The 24,941-nt window shown below is 38.6% G+C and overlaps 1 protein-coding gene across 3 annotated transcripts in view; it reads right to left on the bottom strand.

The window, feature by feature from the left end:
• LOC133631129 (dual specificity testis-specific protein kinase 2-like) overlaps positions 1 to 21,510 on the bottom strand; it is a 33,614-nt gene extending 12,104 nt beyond the window's left edge. For 2 of the 3 annotated variants that reach the window (XM_062023203.1, XM_062023206.1), the window contains exons 1-5: positions 21,129 to 21,510; positions 11,509 to 11,811; positions 11,194 to 11,313; positions 8,603 to 8,724; positions 2,349 to 2,397 (exon numbers count right to left, since the gene is read on the bottom strand). In XM_062023203.1, the coding sequence (XP_061879187.1) occupies positions 2,349 to 2,397; positions 8,603 to 8,724; positions 11,194 to 11,313; positions 11,509 to 11,631 (414 nt within the window). In that variant the 5' untranslated portion in view covers positions 11,632 to 11,811; positions 21,129 to 21,510. The remainder of the gene's footprint in view (positions 1 to 2,348; positions 2,398 to 8,602; positions 8,725 to 11,193; positions 11,314 to 11,508; positions 11,812 to 21,128) is intronic. The other variant, XM_062023205.1, reaches the window with a different exon arrangement.
• Between the last annotated feature and the right edge of the window lie 3,431 nt (positions 21,511 to 24,941).

Genomic DNA, 24,941 nt, shown 5'->3' with positions numbered 1-24,941 from the left:
CAAAATAAATATCAAAATAGTGACATACACAAAATATTTAAGGTTTATCTTGGACACTCATACTGACAAACAGTAGGTCCTGGGTCACGATTGGCATGGCAGAAGGACAAGATGTATACTCTGCTGACTGACCGACAGCAGTCTTTGCCTCTGCCGGCTCGAGTAGAAAAGAACTTGCGTGACCTCGCCGCTCGCATGCAAACGCACAAAGACGGGCTAATCCGATGTGAACGTGTCACGGAACACCAGTAGTTAACTGGAAAGAGCTGAGATGGGATCAAGACCTGGGTCTAAGTTGGTGATCAGGTGCAGAATTAGGCCATGAGAGGCTGATGGCTATTAAATGGCACAAAAGGAAATCAATTCAGTGACACCAAAGCATCCTCTAAAACTGTGTTTTTCAACCACTTTGCCACAGCACACTAGTGTGCCGTGAGATACAGTTTGGTGTGCCGTGGGAGATGATCTAATTTTACCTGTTTGGGTTAAAAATATTTTTTGCAAACCAGTAATTATAATCTGAAAATAAGGTGTTGTTGTTGAGTGTCAGTGCTGTCTAGAACCATGCAATACCCTTCCATATCAGTAGGTGGCAGCAGGTAGCTAATTGCTTTGTAGATGTCGGAAACAGTGGGAGGCAGCGTGCAGGTAAAAAGGTGTCTAATGCTTAAACCAAAAGTATACAAAAGGTGAGTGCCCCTAAGAAAAGGCATTGAAGGTTAGGGACGGCTATGCAGAATGAAACTAAAACTGAACTGGCTACAAAGTAAACAAAAACAGAATGCTGGACGACAGCAAAGACTTACTGTGGAGCAAAGACGGCGTCCACAGAGTACATCCGAACATGACATGACAATCAACAATGTCCCCACAAAGAAGGATAAAAACAACTGAAATACTCTTGATTGCTAAAACAAAGTAGATGCGGGAAATATCGCTCAAAGGAAGACATGAAACTGCTACAGGAAAATACCAAAAAAGGAGAAAAAGCCACCAAAATAGGAGCGCAAGACAAGAACTAAAACCCTACACACAGGAAAACAGCAAAATAGTCAAAATAAGTCATGATGTGATGTGACAGGTGGTGACAGTACACCTTCTTTGAGACAACAGCTATATTGATGCATGCTTGGTTATGATTTAAAGTCGTATCCAACAATTGCGACAACGACTTTTTACTGTCAACAGAGTTTCGTTTTTTAATGATTTCTGCTGGTGGTGTGCCTCCGGATTTTTTCAACGCAAAAAAACGTGCCTTGGCTCAAAAAAGGTTGAAAAACACTGCTCTAAAATACAACATTTGAAAAATTCTGAATGTTCTCCAGTGTCATTCATAGGAACTTAAGTAGGTAGCTATGCCAAAAAAGATGCATTGCACTTGTTTATACATCACAGCCTATCATAGCAATCACAATATATCAGGAGTCATGCAATTGTAAATTACTCCTTTTTGGCAACATATGATGTGGACCACAAAAGAGGTGAATTAGTGGAGGTGTCGCAGAACATTGGCCTGCTCAAGTTAATGGTGAAAACTACTGCATTGCAGTCTGTGTGCCTGTTTAAGAAAAGAAACAAAAGGCGCGTTGTTTGCGAGCAGCTTCAAAAACTAGTGTAATCCTCCAATAGTTTGTGAGTTACTGTTAGAGCAGATTATGATTTGAACCAATCAGAAGCCAAAAGAAAGAGGAAAAACAAAATCAACAGAAATGTGGCATCAGTTTTCCAACACATCCTATGAAGAGGCCACACTTCATGGGAGCCGTGTGCCCCTCGCCCTTCCGAGTCTATTTGGGGGTCAAATGACAAAACAGCTAAACAGCATGAGGCCGCCACTTGAGTTCAGTTTGGTCGTGACGTAACACAACAAGATCTGTTTACTTGCCAGACCCACTGCAGTGTGTGTCCATCAATGATGCCATTCACACTTGTAAATGTGTGTGTGTTAAATATAGGCTGTGTGCTCAAAATCCTCAAGTCGTTTGTGTAACTAACTATTTTAAGGGAAATTAGAAAAGGCTACAGAAATATGATGTATTATAGTTATTATTATTATTATTAAAGTAGGCATCAGAGTTATAGCCACATTATGTAAGATATTTAATAACACATCTATTTTGGGTGCAAATGTTTACCTGCCGGGATGCCAAATAACATTCTGAGCTTTAATGGCCAGATGGCAAAGTGAACCGCATTCGCTGCCTGCATCACATTCCTGCTCGCGGCAAAGATGTCCTGAGGACAACCGAGTTTCCTTTTATATTCCACAGGAGCAAAGCTAGTTTGCTGCCGTGTTGCGTCAATCGCTGATGGCGTCATACAGAAAGCTAGGAAGTAAAATGTCTTACCTCCATCAAAGCGTGCAGCTGGCCCTCATGCACACACACTCCCTTGAACCTGCAACAGTAGAAGCAGTGGTAAATGCATGTTAGCACATAATAAAACACACATTTGGTTGTGACCTTCAAGAAAAGCTATAGGAATCAACTAGGATCCTTTAAAGCAGTAAGGTTGCTGTCCATTTTGGTTTCAGTTTTAAGACTAGTAAGCCAATTGGTAAATATAAGTAGACATGCAGTTGTTGCTTTTTAATGACAAGATTGTTGACACACATTCAATGAACTTAAGGTAAAGCGAGAGAGCACAGGAGTTTCCATCAGACAAGACCAGACATATACCCCCTGCAGGTATGATATTGCTGCTGTTGATAGTTTCACCTGCATTGCTTACATTTCCCCCTGCAGCCTAAAAACACTCGTAATCTTTCGCCCTCCTTCCACCAACAACACGTTACATTCTTGAGGTTGGAAAACATCTCTAATGGAGGGAAAGACCAACATGTGAGCAAGCGACATTACACAGAGTCATGAAGGGTCTCCCACGGGCGGAGAAAAGGCCGACTTGTTTGGATTTGAGCAAACAATGACCACCCTTCTGTGTCTGCTGACAACACACAGAAACACACACTCTGCTGCAGAAGGCGTGCACCACAAAGATGGCATTGTAAAAGATACACACATTTATGCATGCACATACACACAGACACACAAGCCCACTGCACACTGCAATAAAACACCCTGTGGGGGATGAAAGTCAGTGCTGCTTCACATCTACACAACTAATGGTTTATTGCAGGGTTGTAACCATTAACGGTATTAATCCTAACCCAGGTAAAACTTCCGACTAAAGATGTCCGATAATATCGGACTGCCGATATTATCGGCCGATAAATGCTTTAAAATGTAATATCGGAAATTATCGGTATCGGTTTCAAAAAGTAAAATGTATGACTTTTTAAAACGCCGCTGTACGGAGTGGTATACGGACGTAGGGAGAAGTACAGAGCAGTTGCGTCTCCCAGTCATACTTGCCAACCCTCACTATTTTCCCGGGAGACTCCTGAATTTCAGTGCCCCTCCCGAGGCAACCAATCTCCCGAATTTGTCCCGATTTCCACCCAGACAACAATTTTGGGGGCGTGCCTTAAAAGGCACTGCATTTGCGTGCCGGCCCAATCACATAATATTTACGGCTTTTCACACACAAAAGTGAATGCAATGCATACTTGGTCAACAGCCATACAGGTCACACTGAGGGTGACCGTATAAACAACTTTAACACTGTTACAAATATGCGCCACACTGTGAACCCACACCAAACAAGAATGACAAACACATTTCGGGAAAACATCCGCACCGTAACACAACATAAACACAACAGAACAAATACCCAGAACCCCTTGCAGCACTAACTCTTCCGGGACACTACAATATACACCCCCCGCTACTCCCTACAAAACCCCGCCCCCCCAACCCCGCCCACCTCAACCTCCTCATGCTCTCTCAGGGAGAGCATGTCCCAAATTCCAAGCTACTGTTTTGAGGCATGTTAAAAAAAATAATGCACTTTGTGACTTCAATAATAAATATGGCAGTGCCATTTTGGCATTTTTTTCCATAACTTGAGTTGATTTATTTTGGAAAACCTTGTTACATTGTTTAATGCATCCAGCGGGGCATCACAACACAATTAGGCATAATAATGTGTTAATTCCACGACTGTATATATCGGTATCGGTTGATATCGGAATCGGTAATTAAGAGTTGGACAATATCGGAATATCGGCAAAAAAGCCATTATCGGACATCTCTACTTCCGACAGTTAGTATTACCATTTTAAATCAAAATGAGTAAAAAACCATGATTGATATATATAGGGATGGGAATGGAAAACCAGTTCTTGTTCAGAACCGGTTCCCAGTGTATCAATTTGTTGGAATCGCTTGTCATTTTTTCAAACGGTTACCTTTATTGATTCTTCCGGGTGGGGATGATGTCATTACGCAATGTGCGTAGTGATGTCAGATCGCAAAATGCCGGTGCCCAGGCGCAACAAATGCTCGAAAGTTGACTACATTTAACAAGAAAAGATTGCAACAGTGGTACTTGGAGCAATTATAAGAGAAGAACACACAATACCTATAAAAGAAGTTCGCGTTTTTAACCGCTTTTATCTAATCCCAGCAGCATTAACACTAGCACTTCATCTGAATACAACTAGTAAACTAACTAACACAGCCTATCATGTTATGCCTTCTCATTTAGATGAGCTTGACGAGAAACAGATTCTGCCCCCGTTCACATCTGCCGCTAGACAAATGTCACCAAGCAGCGACTAAGTTTGTGGTCAAATGCTTGCATTTTTGGTAGGTGAATGTTCAATTGTGGTCAGAGAAAAGTTTTGCATGTTTTCCTGCAACCAGATTTTCTCTCAGTCATTATATTATACATATGATACTCTTAAAATTTGAATATGGTGTAAAAGTCCATTCATGTCAGCAATTAACTTCAAATTTGAAACTATCCATCCAATTGCTACTGCTTGTCCCTCTAACCTGTGATATTAACTCATTATATGCAAAGTAAGATATGTCAAGTCTTTATTTGTTATAATTTTGATCATCATGGTTTACACTTTTTGAAACGTTACATTTTCTGAGATTTTCAATACAAAGTTGTCATAAACCATAATCATAGCCATAATCATCAAAATATATAACCATGGATGTAATAAGTTAATATCACATGTTACTAAATGTTTAATTCTTGTGTAATTTGCACACGATTAAATTCTACAGAATAATATTTATTATATTTATTTACAAAAAAAATGTTTTTCTTCTATGTGACTCTTGAGACCTCACTGTAGGCTTAATAAGGTCATGTTACCTCTAGACTAAACAACATTTTAGCTAATCTACCCTTTTTTGCTGCGAGTGTTTCGTGAACCACCAACTCGGCGAGTCTAAATAAAAGAAAGCAAATGTGGGCAAAACCTAAAAGAGTTAAGCTTTTACCAATGGCAGTAATCTTAAATGAAGCTTTCAGCACATACACAACGTTGAGAGCTATAGTTATATTTTGATACAGACGAGGAAAAACACATATACTCGTAAACAGCGTGTGCAACAACAATAATTAAGGCATCAAACATGGCTGTGGACGCAAAGTTAAATCATGAAATGCAACCTTACCCGAGCAAAAATGATGCATGATTTATCTGGGAGTCTTGATACCAAACTCCTTGACCGAGTCACAAACAAAGAAGTTGTAGACCTCCATGCTTTTCCCAGTTTTAATCTGTTTTTTTCAAACAAAGAAGTTGTAGACCTCCATGCTTTTCCAAGTTTTAATCTGTTTTTTTGTGTAGAATGATGTCTGGAGCACCAGATAGTTCGACATGTCTGGGAACGCAACCGACGGATAATCCTTGTGATCACTCGACAAATCTTTTTTTGCTCGTATATGCTTTTAATGGTAAGATTTAGGTCCGTTGCGTACTCAGTTCGAACTGTTTGCTGCACAGTAGCCATGTTGGTTTGGTGGCCCACCACTTTGTTTACTTCCGTTCAAAAGTCAAGTGACGGACTATAACCTATAAAAGCGTAGCCATTAAAACAGATAAAATAATAAGACTAATACACTATCAGTGAAACAAACACAAAACATGTAAAATTGTGGATTTTCTAACAGTATGTCTATTTATTTTAATTATTTAAAAAAGAAAATAACTTGTTTAAACAATTTCCATGTGTATAAGTATTTTTTGAGCACATTAAACAATACAGTGGTAAAGATATCTGTGATCATTTTGGTAACGATAACTGTGATATTTAAATTTTCATATCGTTATATCCCTAGTTAATTGCATTTTTGACAGAAATATACTCTATTCAAAGTTCTGAATAAGAATGAGAAATCACGAAAAATAAAACATTTTACCTCAATTTCAGTTGATGCAGGATTACCCCACTCTATAAACTACTACTCTACTTTTTGGTCGACCTCATCCATTTTGTAGCCAAAGTGTGTCCAGAAAACTAACACAGAATTCCTTTTAGGTACGCGCTGCTCATGTTGATATGTTGGCTCGGTGAGTAATTTTTCCTCCATGACGCTATCATGAAGATAAGTAGACAAATAGAAGAAAATATGAGACAGTATAAAAACATTTGAATGACTCAGTGGTGAATGGAAGGCAATTTTAAAAACACCACCTGACCAAAGTGGCTGTCCATCTGAGGACTTGGAAGGCAGTCAGTGTTGCATATTATCATGTTGCTACTGGTGAAGTTGGAGATTTATGGTACAAATCTTTCAAACGAGAGCGTTGAGGCGAGCATTCTTGCAACAGAACGAGGCCTCTTCGCTTGCTTTTAGTCGCAGCTGACGCCTGCGGGCTAACGAGAGCTAACAGGCGGCAACGTTTGTGGATGGGAAGTTTGACATCGCGTGCAGCTATTAGAAGGGCTGGCTAAGATTTAATTGTCAAATAGGATTACTTAGATTTACCTTCAATCAATGATAGGCAAAACTTTTTTTTTTTTTTAAAAGAGCACAGTTAATGGGATTCCCGCAAATAAACACACACAATTTGCTACTTTTTCGACCTTAAAGAAAAAGGCTCAAGACTCATAAACAAATAAAAAGAGTAGAGATTGGATAATTAAGTGAGGTCCCCGGATCGACAGTGTCGTGCCGTTGCCCTGGCTTCGGGAGCTGGCATGCATCAGGAGGGGTGGAGCTGTACTTCCGTGTTTGGAACCTTTTGGTGTATTAATAAAATAAAATGTGATTTGTTACAATCATGCTTTTCCTGTGAAAGTGTTTAGTAATGTAACATGTGACATTTCTGCTTCCATAAATGATGTTACTACTTGGAAAAATGTAAGTTAAGTTATCCACCGGAGCAATGAAGCTAGACTATAAGCTACAGAAAAATTGCGAGAAGAGCTTAATTTTTTTTTTCTCTTTTTTTTTTCTCATGGTTTTATTCCAATATCAATTAAACTGTAACAAACATATCAGATCAATTGATTTTCCAATTGTGTAACTTTATCATTAAGGCATAAATGAAGGATAACATGAACGAGACAGGGGATTCAATACCCTCCAGACGTCAACAACCCCCCCAACCCACGAAAAAAAAAAAAACATGGTTTCACTCAACAGCACAGCAACAATGCAAAAATATCACCCATTTTTTAATACTGTAATTTCCGGACTATAAGCCGCACCAGCTAAATTTAGGGGAAAATACAGATTGCTCCATATATAAGCCGCACCCGACTATAAGCCGCAGGGTTTTGATGTGTAATTAGCGTAGTATATAGGGGTTCCTGCTACCACGGAGGGGATTGTCGGGACAGAGATGACTGTTTGGGAACGCAAAGCGTCCCATTTATTAACAATAAATCTTTCAATCATTCAATCAAACTTTCACATCTTTGACATGGCGAACAGCATTCGTGCAGAGTACAAATAATACAACGGTGCAAAGTAATACAAAAGTGCTCGCCTGTACGTTATCAAAATAACCAGCCTACCGGTATATGAAAAGTCAGTCTTTAATCATTGTGTCATCGTCTTCCTCCTGTGTACTAAAACCACCGAAATCCTCTTCGTCGGTGTCGGAGAAGAACAGGCCGTAAATAAGCTGCACCCTTGTATAAGCCGCAGGGGAAAAAGTAGCGGCTTATAGTCCGGAAATTACGGTAATTTCGTTTATGAATACATCCCCTCCGCGACAGGCGCTTGCAGGTCTGTGCAAGTGTAATTGAAGCCAGTGATTTTATTTTATTATTATTTATTTATTTATTTATTTATTTTTTTAATAAATACATTAAATAAAGTCAAAATACAAGTAAGGCAACAAGAGAAGTATCCTACACTTCTCTTTTGTAAAGTAAATCTGAACAGCCGATATGGGCATCTACATCTGCTATATGATTTGCCCGAGAAGCTGGGCAGGACATTATAAAAAAATAAAAAATAAAAAAATTTTTTTAAAAAAGAAGCCAGTGATTTTGAAGTACAGTGGTGCTACACTGGTCTCTTGCACAGGCGATGTGGATTTGAGCCTCGCTCTGAGCAGTAGGAAAAAACAACGCAGCCCAAAAAGAGAGTACACAATTGCATAATGAAGCTGAGCTGTTAGTGATTGACAGCTTTTGACCCCAATCATTGCATTCCGCCATCAAAATCGGGGGCCCCTGATTAGGTAAGCCCGTGCATTAGGGCTGTTTTTGGCGACTGGACCTACCTGAGAATGTTGGGATGCGAAAGGCGGTTCATTAGCTGGACTTCTCGCAGCATGTTGGCTCTGTTGCTGCTCAGCTTGTTCATCTTAAGCGCCATCACCTGATCCGATGCTCGGTGCCACACCTGCAAAGCCATCAAGCTAATGATCGGTAACAATCATCGGCTGGAAACATTGCACTTATATGTGAGCTCAAAACTGTTCAGTGTTTCTTGGAAGACGCTTCAAACACCTCTCATATGAGCAGTCTTTACCAGTTTATGCTCATTAGACTTAAATTGGTCAGATCTAGTCAGAGACTAGACGTCTTCTAAGACAAACTCAACAGTCCGGTTTCAATCGATTGAATGCCCTGAGAAAACAATGAGAATATCTATATGGACTTATATGTGAGGCTCGTGCAGCAGGAAAGGAAAAACAGGTAATAGAAACAGAAAGGAGGTCATTCAAAGCAGAGCTGTGTGATCAATTTGCTATTATCGGGATTTTTTAGTTTCCATCTAGCTGTTAGGTAATGGTGACATAACTCCCCCATGGCTGGCTGAAGCTCAAACTGTGGCGTACACGACATGTCACTCAACACAATCTTAGCATTACACAAGCATCACAAAAGGTCAGCTAACGGAAATAAACAGCGGTTAACTCAAGTAATTTTTTAAATTTTCCTACTTAATTGTTTTCCTGGCAAACTCTCAGCATGCAAATCTGAGGAAACCACCCCTTCTTGTGTCACAAATGTTTCTGCGATCATGCATTACGAAGTGCTAGGTTTAACTTCAAAGGGGGGTGAGTTGACAGCAGGAACGACAGATGGTCAGTCTTCAGAAGGCCCCCACACCCACGTTCATCACTCTTTATATCCCCCATCTTCTTCTTCATTCAGTAGCAATGTGACCTCCATGATTCAGGACTAAGTATTCTCTGTCCTGATACTTTTTTTCTGCCAAACCTTCCAAATCCCTCCCCCCTTTTCTGCAGGCTAAAATCTCAAACGCTGCTGGTCGTTATTTCAAAGCCTGTCATGCTTATTTTTGTTGAATTAGACTTTTGTGTTTCCACATACTAGAAAGAGCAGGTGGTTGTTGATGGAAAGGCATTAATTCTGCAAGGCCAGACTAATCATGCTTGGGCATGCTCGCGTGACTCAGATCCTGAGGACGGGTGGCTAAGGCGAGAAACTGACAGCAATAACAACCCCCCCACCTTCTTCAAGTGACTGCTGTCCAACTTGGCCTCAAAATGTCAGAGGAGGACAAAAGAAACGCATCTCAAGGACTTTCAATCTACAATTTAAAATCTCTGCCTAACCCAACTGGTCATTGATACATTGTTGTAAATATTGTAAATAATCAAATGTATATACTTGTTCTTATGCTTTCTGAGCTCACTAGGTTCACTGCTCGCTGTACATATCCTACAAAGTCAGACCTACACTGTTTCAATGTCCATTTCTCAGATTTAATAATTGTTGATGACTGAAGTGCTGATATCAACCAAACCTACCCCCCCGCCCCAACCCCCTCCACATCCCACCCCCCGGATTGTAAATAATGTAAATAATTCAATGTATATACTCTGATGATTAACTTGTGTGATGACTGTATTATGCTGATAGTATATGTGTACAGCTCCACTAATGGACATTGGAGTGTTACTTTCAAAGGCAAAATTAAAGTATTGCTAGAAACATAATTTTATATGGGACTTTATTGTATTATATGTATAGTACATGTTCCAAAAAGAAAAAAGCATGAAACACCACCAGAATTAGAGATATTACAAGTCAAAGTGATGAAGCTTAGTGTTACGCTCATGACTTGGTGTAACTAAACATTACCCTATAAGAAGACGGCAATTGCAATTTATTGATATTTGAAATGTATTCAATGTTTATAAATGAATATTTAAATATACTAAATGTAAAAAAGGGAATAAATATTCAAAATAAGATCATTAAATGAAATCTAATTTGGTTACGCCATCATGAGCGCAACACAAAGTTGTAAAAGTTTCAACTACAATTCTAAATAAGATGTCAAAAGCAAACTGAAATCAAATACACACAGTTTAAAGATTGATCAATACCTATTTAAATTTAGTAATACATAAATATGATGATTTATCAAAATATAAAAGAAATATACCTGAACAGAACGCTCATGATGGTTACACCAAAAAGTAACGCTATGAATCGCGTTTTTCAAATTTTTTGGGGCATTTTTATGCTATTTCCAAGAATCTCCTTTTTATTATCGTTGATTTTAAAAGGTCAAACTAATGCATATTATGTATGCATGCTCTAGTTAACAAACAAAAAAAGTCATATTTATTTTGATTGTTACATTTTGAAGTACATTTGTGCAGGTGGGTGCAAATGTACCCATTACCAGAGCTGTACACATATTTTGGTACCATGAATTGATTAACGTGGACCCCGACTTAAACAAGTTGAAAAACGTATTCGGGTGTTACCATTTAGTGGTCAATTGCACGGAATATGTACTGTACTGTGCAATCTCCTAATAAAAGTCTCAATCAATAAAAGTCTCAATCAATACAAGGAGGGAGGAGCCAGGTAGGATCAGGTGACCCACCTTATAAACGTCGGAGAAGAAGCCTGAGCCGATCCACTCGCAGGTGAAGTCGTCCAGGCGAGTAAGGCAGGAGAAGGCACTGATAAGGGCTCTGTAGGAGGATGGCCACACCCTGCCCACCTGGAGGGGAATACCATGAATACGTTAGTTAGCAGACCACTTGCTTCAATTGATGCCATGGTAACAAAATGCTGATCAATGAGGTTATATATCATGTTTCTAATGTAGATTTTTATCAAGTCCTTCCCATGAAGTGCACTATCATCAATTACCCTAGTGAGTGTTTCCTGTCTTTCATGAGCGTGACGAACTAACCTGCGATGGCGGCCCCATGCCCATCTCACACACGCCTACGCCGCCAAGGCCGTCTCTGTCCTCAGCGAGGCGCTCGGGCCGCACGGGAAACCCAGCGATGGAGTTGCGTTTATTCCGGTCCATAGCGTTGATGACAGTGACGATAAAGATGGCGACACCAGAGAGGTTAACGGGAGTCTTGTTCTGGATGTTATTGTCCACATGACAAGCGCACAGGGTTGGAGCAAAGAGGTCGAGGGCTTAGTGGGGGGGGGTCGACGAGGACGGGCGAGGGGGGGGGGGATCTCACATGTCGGACAGAACCTGGAAGGAAAGAAGGAATGACCATGAACACAGATGAATCAATGAATCGTGGAGTCATTTTTCTACTCTGGACAGTCTTTAACATTTATTAGTGGCAGCCTGCCAAAAATAGATTTGGTGCTACATTGCTCATACACACTTCTCAGCTCAGTGGCTTTGTGGTTAGAGTGTCCGCCCTGAGACTGGGAGGTTGTGAGTTCAAACCCCGGCTGAGTCATACCAGAGACTCCAAAAAATGGGACCCATTGCCTCCCTGCTTGGCACTCAGCATCAGGGGTTGGAATTGGGGGTTAAATCACCAAATGATTCCCAAGCGTGGCACACGCTGCTGCTCACTGCTCCCCTCACCTCCCAGAGGGTGAACACGGGGATGGGTCAACTGCAGAGGACACATTTCACCACACCTAGTGTGTGTGACAACCATTGGAACTTTAACGTTAACTTCTGTCTGCCACAGAATAAGAAAATGTTTCAGTGTTTCCAACTATTTAGCTAGTAATCAGACCCTCTATATACTCTTTCACAAAAAGATGCCACTAGCAACAAATCTAGTGACGTCTTTTGTTGAATTGGTCCTCTCCACGAGCAGCGGGTGCCAATATAGGCCCTTCCTCCATCTAAAACAGTGGTTCTTAACCTGGCTTCGATCAAACCCTAGGGGTTTGGTGAGTCGGGCTCGGGGGTTCGGCGGAGGTCAAGACACACCCGACTCATCGTGTAAATACAAACTTCTCCCTATCGGCATATTACGGATACGGCAACAGCAGAAGTCACACTGATTTGCAGGTGTGTAATTTGTTGTGAGTTTATGCACTGTGTTGGTTGTGTTGTTTGAACAAGGTGATGTTCATGCACGGTTAATTTTGTGCACCAGTAAAAAAACATGGTAACACTTTAGTATGGGGAACATATTCACCATTAATTAGTTGCTTATTAACATGTATTATTAGTAACATATTGGCTTTTAACTAGTCATTATTAAGTACTTATTAATGCCTTATTCGGCATGGCCTTATTATAACCCTAACCCTCTAAACCTGACCCTAACCCTAACCAAATAACTCTAAATTAAGTCTTTGTTACTTAGAATATGTTCCTCTAGTGTCCAAAAAACTCTAAATTAAGTCTTTGTAACTTAGAATATGTTCCCCATACTAAAGTGTTACCAAAAACAAATAACTTTGTCTTGAATTTGAAAAAAAAAAAAAAAACATTTTATTTTTCACTAAACAGTTCGGTGAATGTGCATATGAAACTGGTGTGGTTCGGTACCTCCAACAAGGTTAAGAACCACTGATCTAAAAGTACATAAGGTGGCTCAGTTTTGTTTATGGCATTAAAAAAAAAAAAGACAAAAATAAGCACCAGAATAATTCACTGTAAATAATCCCCTCGCTACTTAGCAGTTCACTTACTTCGGTTTTACGCATCACACTTTAAAAAGGTACCTTTAATTAGATTTGAGGACAATTTAAGTGTCATGTTAAAATGACGTAGGTCACAGGTGACAAATTCAAGACCCGGGGGCTAGAGCTGAACTGTCACATCATTTTATGTGGCCCGCAAAAGTCTGGAAATAATATGTGTCAATAAAGTATTTTATCTTTTCTTATTAAATGTACTCGTTCTTTCCATTTTAACGAAAAAATACATGTACTGCGCACATCTGCATATATTTTCTTATAATCCAACAAATATTATATTATCAGACATTTCAAACATTGGTTTAAAAAAATAAAAATAAATACTTAAATATCTCCTAGACTAAAGAGGTATGATTTCACAGCAAGGTATCCGTCAAATTTTACACATTGAAAAAAACTAGCAGCTCAGTTGTCAGAATTTTACCGTCAAATACAATGGTGACGTTTTTCAATTTACAGTAACATGCTATAAAAAACACCTTAAATTTGATGCTAAAATTCTGGCAAATGAGCTTCCAGTTTTTTACTGTAAAATCTGCAGATTTCTTTTACTGTATGAAAAAAAACAATCAAATACATAGGCAATTGTGTAAATATATCATGAGATAAATCTTTACACATTTATATTCATAGACTATTCACTGTGACAGCCATAACTGCTATGTGGCCCCCAATGAAAACAAATTTGATATCCCTGACGTAAGTTTCAGTGTATGACGTGTTTTGAGAGCAGAGGAAGTGTTTATAAGTGTGCGTGAAAGCTATGTGGAGTTTGTGAATAAAGGCTTATAAAGACTTAAAAAGCCTTTAATATTCATAAAGGGGTTTGGAACCTAACCCCAGCGATAATCGAGGGAACACTGTAGCTCTAATAATTGTTTGTATTCTTTTAATGTTGTTACTCATGTATTGCAGATGCACGTTGGCCAATCATGCAATTTCGATGAGTACGTCACCCCCCATCAAACAATCAGCACCACAAAAAAATCACAGTCCTGTGGAAAACAATACTAGCATTGCTAAACATGCCTTTTTTTAAAAAATTTTTAGGAGATTGGAACATTCTGGAACCTGTGTTCCATTAATTTATCAGGATGCAACGTGGATGTGAGAGAAAGTTGGAAGACAAAGTTCATTTTTAAATGCACTAATAAACACGATCAAGAAAATATAGATTATTTCTAAAAGGAGATTTTAATTTAGAAAAAGACACAGACTCTAACTACATTCTTTTTTCCCAACATTTATTTTTTCTCAAACAAAACAATACAGGACAACTACTTAGTAAGACTTTGTTTACCTTTACAACTTTATCGTAACTTTAAAATATGGGCCAGTCATGTTCTTTCACATTATTTTCAGTAGTTTTTGAAAATTTTAGGCCAATATATGATGTCTATTCATAAGTGAGGAAGTCAGAATAAGGAACAAACTGGGTGTCGAGCTGAAAAAGGTTGTGAAATTGTGTGTTGTAGAGTCAGTCAAATGAGTCAGTGAGTAGTTAAAAAGCACTGCATGTTCTGTCCAGCACAAACAATTAACAAACAACTGCCAATATTGTGTTTTTTTAACAGGAGACAGGCTAATAGTGCAAAAACAAACGGGATCAAAGCACAAGCAAAGTTGACTTGAAGCCCAGATGGGTTCTCGTACGGTCAGAACCTAAAAACTGCACTGACTCGCTTTCTGTGTGCTTCCATTAAGACTCAGAAGGAGCCACTTGAGAACTTGTTCGATCATTCCGTCCCTCGCGGCCACATCCTTAAAAGGCATCTCCTGTACTCCCTTCTCTTTCATTTTTAACTATGGTGGCACCTCATTTTCAGAAACAAACTCATCCGTGCCAGGCCTCAGCCATGCTCTCTAATTTCAGGAGCTGCGAGCAGGAATAGATGGGAAGCGCGCTTGTATTGGATGGCTGCTGCTGAGAATAGGTTGCAATTACAATCTCAATCTAAGTTTGAATGGAAACAGCTGGCGGACACGGGAGCGTCTTTCTGCACACGAATATGGCACTTATTGTCATGACATTCAGACAGTCAATAAAGTCAACCTTCAGCATCCTATTAAGCTTACTGTTGTTTTAACACGTTACTATTGAGGTGGTTAACTTCTTTTTACACTTGTATATTGGTTAATAAAGTTAAAATTAGAGATGTCCGATAATATCGGCCTGCCGATATATGCGTTAAAATGTAATATCGGAAATGATCTGTATCGGTTTTTTTATTATCGGTATCGTTTTTTTTTGTTTTTTTTATTAAATCAACATAAAAAACACAAGATACACTTACAATTAGTGCACCAACCCAAAAAACCTCCCTCCCCCATTTACACTCATTCACACAAAAGGGTTGTTTTTCTGTTATTAATATTCTGGTTCCTACATTATATATCAATATATATCAATACAGTCTGCAAGGGATACAGTCCGTAAGCACACATGATTGTGCGTGCTGCTGCTCCACTAATAGTACTAACCTTTAACAGTTAATTTTACTCATTTTCATTCATTACTAGTTTCTATGTAACTGTTTTTATATTGTTGTACTTTCTTTTTTATTCAAGAAAATGTTTTTAATTTATTCATCTTATTTTACTAATTTTTAAAAAAAAGTACCTTATCTTCACCATACCTGGTTGTCCAAATTAGGCATAATAATGTGTTAATTTCACGACTGCATATATCGGTTGATATCGGTATCGGTTGATATCGGTAATTAAAGAGTTGGACAATATCGGAATATCGGATATCGGCAAAAAGCCATTATCGGACATCCCTAGTTAAAATGTTACTTAGCATCTTAACCCTGGAATGAATTGTATACAATTTCCATGATTTTCTCATTTCTTGAAGGTTCTATTATGTTCACCAGACATTTTGCTTACTTCTTTCCTCGCTATAATCAAAATAAATAACCAGATCTGCAAAAAAAAAAATCACCTAAGAATGTTAACTTGTTGCTTTATCAGTTGTGTGCACGCATGCATTTACTGCAGCAGAATTCATTTGACAAGAGCCCAGCCTGCTATATTTGCTGCCTAACTACACCCTTTGTACATATCTGCAGATCATTCATTGAAACGCCACAGGAAGGAGTGGGATTTGCTCCTTTTTTAACTCCGTCAAATGTGGTGGGTTGTTATTTCAAACCAGATGGGACACCCCCAGAGCGACTCCCAGCAAGGAGGAGGCGGTGTTTCAACTTGCGCTGTTCTTTGTTTACACTTCAATATGAATTCAGTGTTTCCCATACATTCTTTTTTTTTTTTTGGTGGACTGCAACGGATAAATCGGGGCTGCCACAGAAAGATTTGTAATTATCTTTCTATTTTATTTTTCTCGAGACAAACTGTCTGTGTAAAAAGCTGTGTTCAAGAAGGGCATGAGCAGACTCTTTTTCCTAAGGAAGCTTGTTGGAGATCTTTTATCAGTCTTTTGTGGCCAGTGCCCTGTACTTTGCAGTGGTTCGTTGGGGGAGCAGCACCAGCAAAAGGTACTTAAACCGGATTGACAAACTGATCCGGAAAGCCGGCCAAACTATTGGCACGCAGTTGGAGGCTTTTGTGTCAGTGAGGGATAGGAGGACACTGGACAAACTGCTCGCTATCATGGACAATCCTGCCCACCCACTCCACCAGACAAGTGAGGGACAGTGGAGCTCATACTCCAACAGGCTCCTTCAGCTTCGTTCCCACAGTGTTCGAGTCAAGAACTCCTTCATTCCGCACTCCATCCAGCTTTATAATCACTCGCCATACAGCAACAGATGATATCTGTCTATTACCTGACCGCTTCTATGTTAGCTACCGCTCTTTGTTTATAATGTATATTTTCTGCTGGATCTACTCTCTATTTTATGCTGCCCTTTTTTTTGGCTGCAGCTGTTACATATACTGTAATATTGTACATGGTAATTGGGATTTGTTATATATTGTATATATACAGTATTATAAACAAATATCATATAATATATCAGTATATATTATATACTGCAGTGTTTTTCAACCTTTTTTGAGCCAAGGCACATTTGTTGCGTTGAAAAAATCCGGAGGCACACCACCAGCAGAAATCATTAAAAAAAACGAAAGTCAGTTGACAGTAATAAATCGTTGTCGCAATTGTTGGATATGACCTTAAACCATAACCAACTATGCATCACTATAGCTCTTGTAAGTAGGTGTACTATCACCACCTGTCACATCACGCCATGACTTATTTTGAGTTTTTTGCTGTTTTGCTGCGTATAGTGTTTTAGTTCCTGTCTTGCGCTCCTATTTTGTTGATTGTCATGTACAGATGTACTTTGTGGACGCCGTCTGCTCCACACGCTGTAAGTCTTTGCTGTCGTCCAGCATTCTGTTTTTCTTTACTTTGCAGCCAGTTCAGTTTTAGCTTCGTTTAGCATAGCCGTGCCTAAGCTTCAATGCCTTTTGTTTATTTTTGGTTTAAGCATTAGATACCTTTTTACCTGCACGCGACCTCCCGCTGTCGTCTGCATATTGTGATCACCACAAACCATGTTCTCGACATCTACAAAGCAATTAGCTACCTGCTGCCACCTACCGATATGGACGAGTATTACACGGTTACTCTGCCGAGCTCTAGACAGTACAGACACTCAACAACGGCACATTTGCGGATTATAGTTACTGGTTTGCAAAAAATATTTTTAACTAATTAGGTGAAATTACATAATCTCCCACGGCACACCAGACTGTATCTCACGGCACACTAGTTGAAAAACACTGATATACTGTATATGTAATATGTAAATATTACAGATATATTATATTCTATATTGCTACTATAGTACATTTTTAGTCTACTTAATTCCTGCATTATCCTTTCCACCCTTACCCTTTCCATCCTTTGAAACTGAGCAACTGTGTGGAACAATTTCCCTCGTGGATCAATAAAGTTTGTCTAAGTCTAAACAATAGGACTGTATGAGGGGCTTGCAGTCATGACTCGAACAGTATATGGCATCACTACCCCGCATGGTCAGAGGCACATTAGCTTGCTTTGCAAGCGATAAAGTTAAAGTTAAAGTACCAATGATTGTCACACACACACTAGGTGTGGTGAAATTTGTCCTCTGCAATTGACCCATCCCCTTGTTCAACCCCTCGGAGGAGAGGGGAGCAGCAGCGGTGCCGCGCCCGGGGAAACATTTTTGGTGATTTAACCCCCAATTCCAACCCTTGATGCTGAGTGCCAAGCAGGGAGGTAATGGGTCCCATTTTTATAGTCTTTGGTATGACTCAGCCGGGGTTTGAACTCACAACCTACCGGTCTCAGGGCGGACACTCTAACCACTAAGCCACTGAGAAGGCAAACTAGGCCACTGAGTAGGCAAAGCATGTCCCATAGCCAGCAGCTAGTGTGATAAACAGACAGACGGTCATCAAATAAAACAGTCCCACTGACATACGAAGCAAAAAAAACACCAAACAACTGGTAATTAATAGATCTCCAATAAACACAGAAGGTTGGTATTTTATTGTATTTTAGTCAAGTCATTTACAAAAGATAAACATGGCAGGCTTATAAGGTACTAGGAGCCAGCAGCTACACAACAACAAAGCACAAAAAGGTAGACATGACTTACTAAGCGTCCTTAATTCAGTGCTTCTCAATTATTTTTGCCACAGCGCCCTTGTGGACATATTTTTTCATCCATCCATTTTTCTACCACTTGTCCCTTTCGGGGTAACAGGGGGTGCTGGAGCCTATCTCAGCAGCATTCGGGCGGAAGGCGGGGTACACCCTGGACAAGTTGCCACCTCATCGCAGGGCCAACACAGATAGACAGACAACATTCACACACTAGGGCCAATTTAGTGTTGCCAATCAACCTATCCCCAGGTGCATGTCTTTGGAGGTGGGAGGAAGCCGGAGTAAACCGGAGGCATATTTTTTCATGCACCTCTAAATTGAAATAAAAATTAGAGATGTCCGATAATATCGGGCTGCCGATATTATCGGCCGATAAATGCTTTAAAATGTAATATCAGAAATTATCGGTATCGGTTTCAAAAAGTAAAATGTATGACTTTTTAAAACGCCGCTGTACGGAGTGGTACACGGACGTAGGGAGAAGTACAGAGCGCCAATATACCTTAAAAGGCACTGCCTTTGCGTGCCGGCCCAGTCACATAATATCTACGGCTTTTCACACACACAAGTGAATGCCATCCATACTTGGTCAACAGCCATACAGGTCACACTGAGGGTACCCGTATAAACAACTTTAACACTGTTACAAATATGCGCCACACTGTGAACCCACACCAAACAAGAATGACAAACACATTTCGGGAGAACATCCGCACCGTAACACAGAATAAACACAACAGAACAAATACCCAGAACCCCTTGCAGCACTAACTCTTCCGGGACGCTACAATACACACCCCCCGCTACTCCCTACCCCGCCCACCTCAACCTCCTCATGCTCTCTCAGGGAGAGCATGTCCCAAATTCCAAGCTGCTGTTTTGAGGCATGTTAAAAAAAATAATGCACTTTGTGACTTCAATAACAAATATGGCAGTGCCATGTTGGCATTTTTTTCCCATAACTTGAGTTGATTTATTTTGGAAAACCTTGTTACATTGTTTAATGCATCCAGTGGGGCATCACAACAAAATTAGGCATAAAAATGTGTTAATACCAGACTGTATTGATTGATTGATTGATTGAGACTTTTTTTTAGTAGATTGCACAGTAAAGTACATATTCCATACAATTGACCACTAAATGGTAACACCCGAATAAGTTTTTCAACTTGTTTAAGTCGGGGTCCACTTAAATTGATTCACGATACAGATATATACTATCATCATAATACAGTCATCACACAAGATAATCATCAGAGTATATACATTGAATTATTTACAATCCGGGGTGTGGGATGTGGAGGGGGGGTTAGGTTTGGTTGTTATCATCACTTCAGTCATTAACGATTGTATCATCAGAGAAATGGACATTGAAACAGTGTAGGTCTGACTTGGTAGGATATGTACAGCAAGTAGTGGACATAGAGAGAGAGACCAGAAAGCATAAGAAAAAGTATCTACATTTGATTATTAACAATCCGGGGAGGGTGTTAGTTTAGGGTTGAAGTTGCCTGGAGGTGTACTTTTAGTGCGGTTTTGAAGGAGGATAGAGATGCCCTTTCTTTTACTTTGTATATATCGGTAGATATCGGAATCGGTAATTAATAGTTGGACAATATCGGCAAAAAATCCATTATCGGACATCTCTACTTTCTATAGTGGAATTTTTAACTGAACTGTAACAAAGACGGCACTTTGATGTAACGACCAACACTTAAATGTTTATAACTACTGTATTTACGCTTCAAGGCTGTTTTTTGGGGGGATTTTCACTCAGCTTCCTATTCGATGCATCATATCTGGGTTTTGATCTGTTGGTGCGGTCGGCGTTCACACGACTGGCCTCATTGACTTCAGTCTGTTGGGCCCTGGACTGCGTTCGTACTCGACCCAAACGAACCGTACTATCAGAGCAAAAATGCCCGTTTCAACCGAACAGGACAGGAGCTCATGGTCACAACAACAACAAGTCAACTCCTGGCTTATCGGCAGCCTATCAGTCTCCAAAAAGGAGGGCGACATGCCGCCTGCATGCCTGCCATTCCACGGGCGTCTGAGCCGCAGCAGTCCGCGTAGAGGAGCCCTTGCTCGTTATCTTGATGCCTCAGACAGCTAATGCTGCCAAAGAGGCTTTCCAGCAAATCTCATTAACTAGAGGCCTTTCGAGAAGGTCTGTGGCCGCGAATAAAAAAAAAAAAAGTTTCATTTGTAGACTGACGCCAGACAGGAAACTAAGTTAGCTTTCACAACACAAACACACACAATGTACGTACCTGTTAGGGCTTGGCCACATTCATGCTGAATATTCGGTGTTCCACCTTCAGAAAATTAAAAACAATTTTAAAAAAATATGTGTGATAAAACGCTAACAAGGTAAATAACTTGCTACGTTTAGCTAGCTAGCTCGGTTTATCAAAAACAACCTCAAGCTAGCAGACGTTAGCCCAACATCCAGCAGGACGCCACGGACTTTTTGTCCGTATTCCTGCGAAAAACGGCGTTCAAAAAACGGTCGCTGTTATTCCGCTTGACTCCCGTCGAGGCTGGTTGGGTGTTTTTCTCCGCCTGCGGCGATAATTCAGAGGCGATTGTTGCGTTTTGACAGCTCCGTCGTCTTCCCTTCCACAGGCCCCGCCTACTCTTGATTGACAGGACAGCGTGGCCAATCGGAAGCCAAGCATTCATCTGCGCCTTTTGCAAATAAGAAAATCCAACTGTAAACCTTCTAAAGAATTAATGTAATATCATTATAGGCCGATAAACGCTTTAAATGAAATATCGGAAATTATCGGTGTCGTTTTTTTTATTATCGGTATCGTTTTTTTTTGTTTTTTTTTTATTTTTATTAAATCAACATAAAAAACTAGGGATGTCCGATAATGGCTTTTTGCCGATATCCGATATTCCGATATTGTCCAACTCTTTATTTACCGATACCGATATCAACCGATACCGATATATACAGTCATGGAATTAACACATTATTATGCCTAATTTGGACAACCAGGTATGGTGAAGATAAAGTCCTTTTTTTTTTAAATTAATAAAATAAAATAAGATAAATAAATTAAAAACATTTTCTTGAATAAAAAAGAAAGTAAAACAACATAAAAACAGTTACCTAGAAACTAGTAATTAATGAAAATGAGTCAAATTAACTGTTAAAGGTTAGTACTATTAGTGGACCAGCAGCACGCACAATCATGTGTGCTTACGGACTGTATCCCTTGCAGACGGTATTGATATAGATAGTACTTTATCGATTCCTTGATATATAATGTAGGAACCAGAATATTAATAACAGAAAGAAACAACCCTTTTGTGTGAATGAGTGTGAATGGGGTAGGGACGTTTTTTGAGTTGGTGCACTAATTGTAAGTGTATCTTGTGTTTTTTATGTTGATTTAATAAAAAAAATTTAATTAAATTTAAAAAAAACCCGATACCGATAATTAAAAAACAGATACCGATATTTTCAGATATTACATTTTAAAGCATTTATCGGCCGATAATATCGGCAGGTAAATCTCTATAAAAAAAAAACCACAAGATACACTTACAATTAGTGCACTAACCCAAAAAATCTCCCTCCCCCATTTACACTCATTCACACAAAAGGGTTGTTTCTTTCTGTTATTAATATTCTGGTTCCTACATTATATATCAATATATATCAATACAGTCTGCAAGGGATACAGTCCGTAAGCACACATGATTGTGCGTGCTGCTGGTCCACTAATAGTACTAACCTTTACCAGTTAATTTGACTTATTTTCAATAATTACTAGTTTCCATGTAACTGTTTTTATATTATTTTACTTTCTTTTTTATTCAAGAAAATGTTTTTAATTAATTTATCTTATTTTATTTTATTTTTAATTTTTAAACAGGACCTTATCTTCACCATACCTGGTTGTCCAAATTAGGCATAATGTGTTAATTCCACGACTGTATATATCGGTATCGGTTGATATCGGTATCGGTAATTAAAGAGTTGGACAATATCGGGATATCGGATATCGGCAAAAAGCCATTATCGGACATCCCTATTTATTATATATCGGATTTTTCGGAGTATAAATCGCACCTAACGAAAATGCATAATAAAGAAGGAAAAAAACATATATAGTATAAGTCGCATTTTTGGGGGAAATTTATTTGATAAAATCCAACACCAAGAATAGAAATTTGAAAGGCAATTTAAAATAAATAAAGAATAGTGAACAACAGGCTGAATAAGTGTACGTTATATGAGGCATAAATAACCAACTGAGAATGTGCCTGGTATGTTAACGTAACATATTATGGTAAGAGTCATTCAAATAACTATAACATATAGAACATGCTATACGTTTACCAAACAATCTGTCACTCCTAATCGCTAAATCCCATGAAATCTTATACGTCTAGTCTCTTACGTGAATGAGCTAAATAATATTATTTGATATTTTACGGTAATGTGTTAATAATTTCACACATAAGTCGCTCCTGAGTATAAGTCGCACCCCCGGCCGGCCAAACTATGAAAAAAACTGCGACTTATAGTCCGAAAAATACGGTATATATTTTTTGTATTCTATTTTAGGTACTTTGAATTTACAACCCCCTGGCGCGCTGCTTTGTACTGTTTTTGTATTTACTTTGATTATTATTTTCAACTGTTTGTAAATGTTGAAATGTATAAAACTTTTTTTTTTTAAAATAAAATAAAATGTTAGAAATAGGGAAGTCCGATAATGGCTTTTTGCTGATATCCGATATTCCGATATTGTCCAACTCTTTAATTACCGATTTCGATATCAACCGGTACTGATATATACAGTCGTGGAATTAACACATTATTATGCCTAATTTGGACAACCAGGTATGGTGAAGATAAGGTCCTTTTTTTAAAAATTAATAAAATAAAATAAGTTAAATAAATTAAAAACATTTTCTTGAATAAAAAAAGAAAGTAAAACAATATAAAAACAGTTACATAGAAATGAGTAATTAATGAAAATGAGTAAAATTAACTGTTAAAGGTTAGTACTATTAGTGGACCAGCAGCACGCACAATCATGTGTGCTTACGGACTGTATCCCTTGCAGACTGTATTGATATATATTGATATATAATGTAGGAACCAGAATATTAATAACAGAAAGAAACAACCCTTTTGTGTGAATGAGTGTAAATGGGGTAGGGAGTTTTTTTTGGGTTGGTGCACTAACTGTAAGTGTATCTTATGTTTTCTATGTTGATTTAATTAAAAAAAACAAAACAAAAAAAAAACAAACCCCAATACCAATAATTAAAAAAACAATACCGATATTTTCTGACATTACATTTTAAAGCATTTATCAGCCCCATCTCTATAAAAAACACAAGATACACTTACAATTAGTGCACCAACTCATTCACACAAAAGGGTTGTTTCTTTCTGTTATTAATATTCTGGTTCCTACATTATATATAAATATATATCAATACAGTCTGCAAGGGATACAGTCCGTAAGCACACATAATTGTGCGTGCTGCTGGTCCATTAATAGTACTAACCTTTAACAGTTAATTTTACTCATTTTCATTAATTACTAGTTTCTATGTAACTGTTTTTATATTATCTTACTTTCTTTTTTATTCAAGAAAATGTTTTTAATTAATTTATCTTATTTTATTTTATTTTTAATTTTTAAAAAGGACCTTATCTTCACCATACCTGGTTGTCCAAATTAGGCATAATAATGTGTTAATTCCACGACTGTATATATCGGTATCGGTTGATATCGGTATCGGTAATTAAAGAGTTGGACAATATCGGAATATCGGATATCAGCAAAAAGCCATTATCGGACATCCCTATTTATTATATATCGTATTTTTCGGAGTATAAGTCGCACCGGAGTATAAATCGCACCTAACGAAAATGCATAATAAAGAAGGAAAAAAACATATATAGTATAAGTCGCATTTTTGGGGGAAATTTATTTGATAAAATCCAACACCAAGAATAGAAATTTGAAAGGCAATTTAAAATAAATAAAGAATAGTGAACAACAGGCTGAATAAGTGTACGTTATATGAGGCATAAATAACCAACTGAG

This window comes from Entelurus aequoreus, linkage group LG16 (genome assembly GCF_033978785.1).
Source record: "Entelurus aequoreus isolate RoL-2023_Sb linkage group LG16, RoL_Eaeq_v1.1, whole genome shotgun sequence".
Taxonomy (NCBI): Eukaryota; Metazoa; Chordata; class Actinopteri; order Syngnathiformes; family Syngnathidae; genus Entelurus; species Entelurus aequoreus.
The sequence above is the reverse complement of the archived record's forward strand: the minus strand, read 5'-3'. Positions and strand labels throughout refer to the sequence as shown.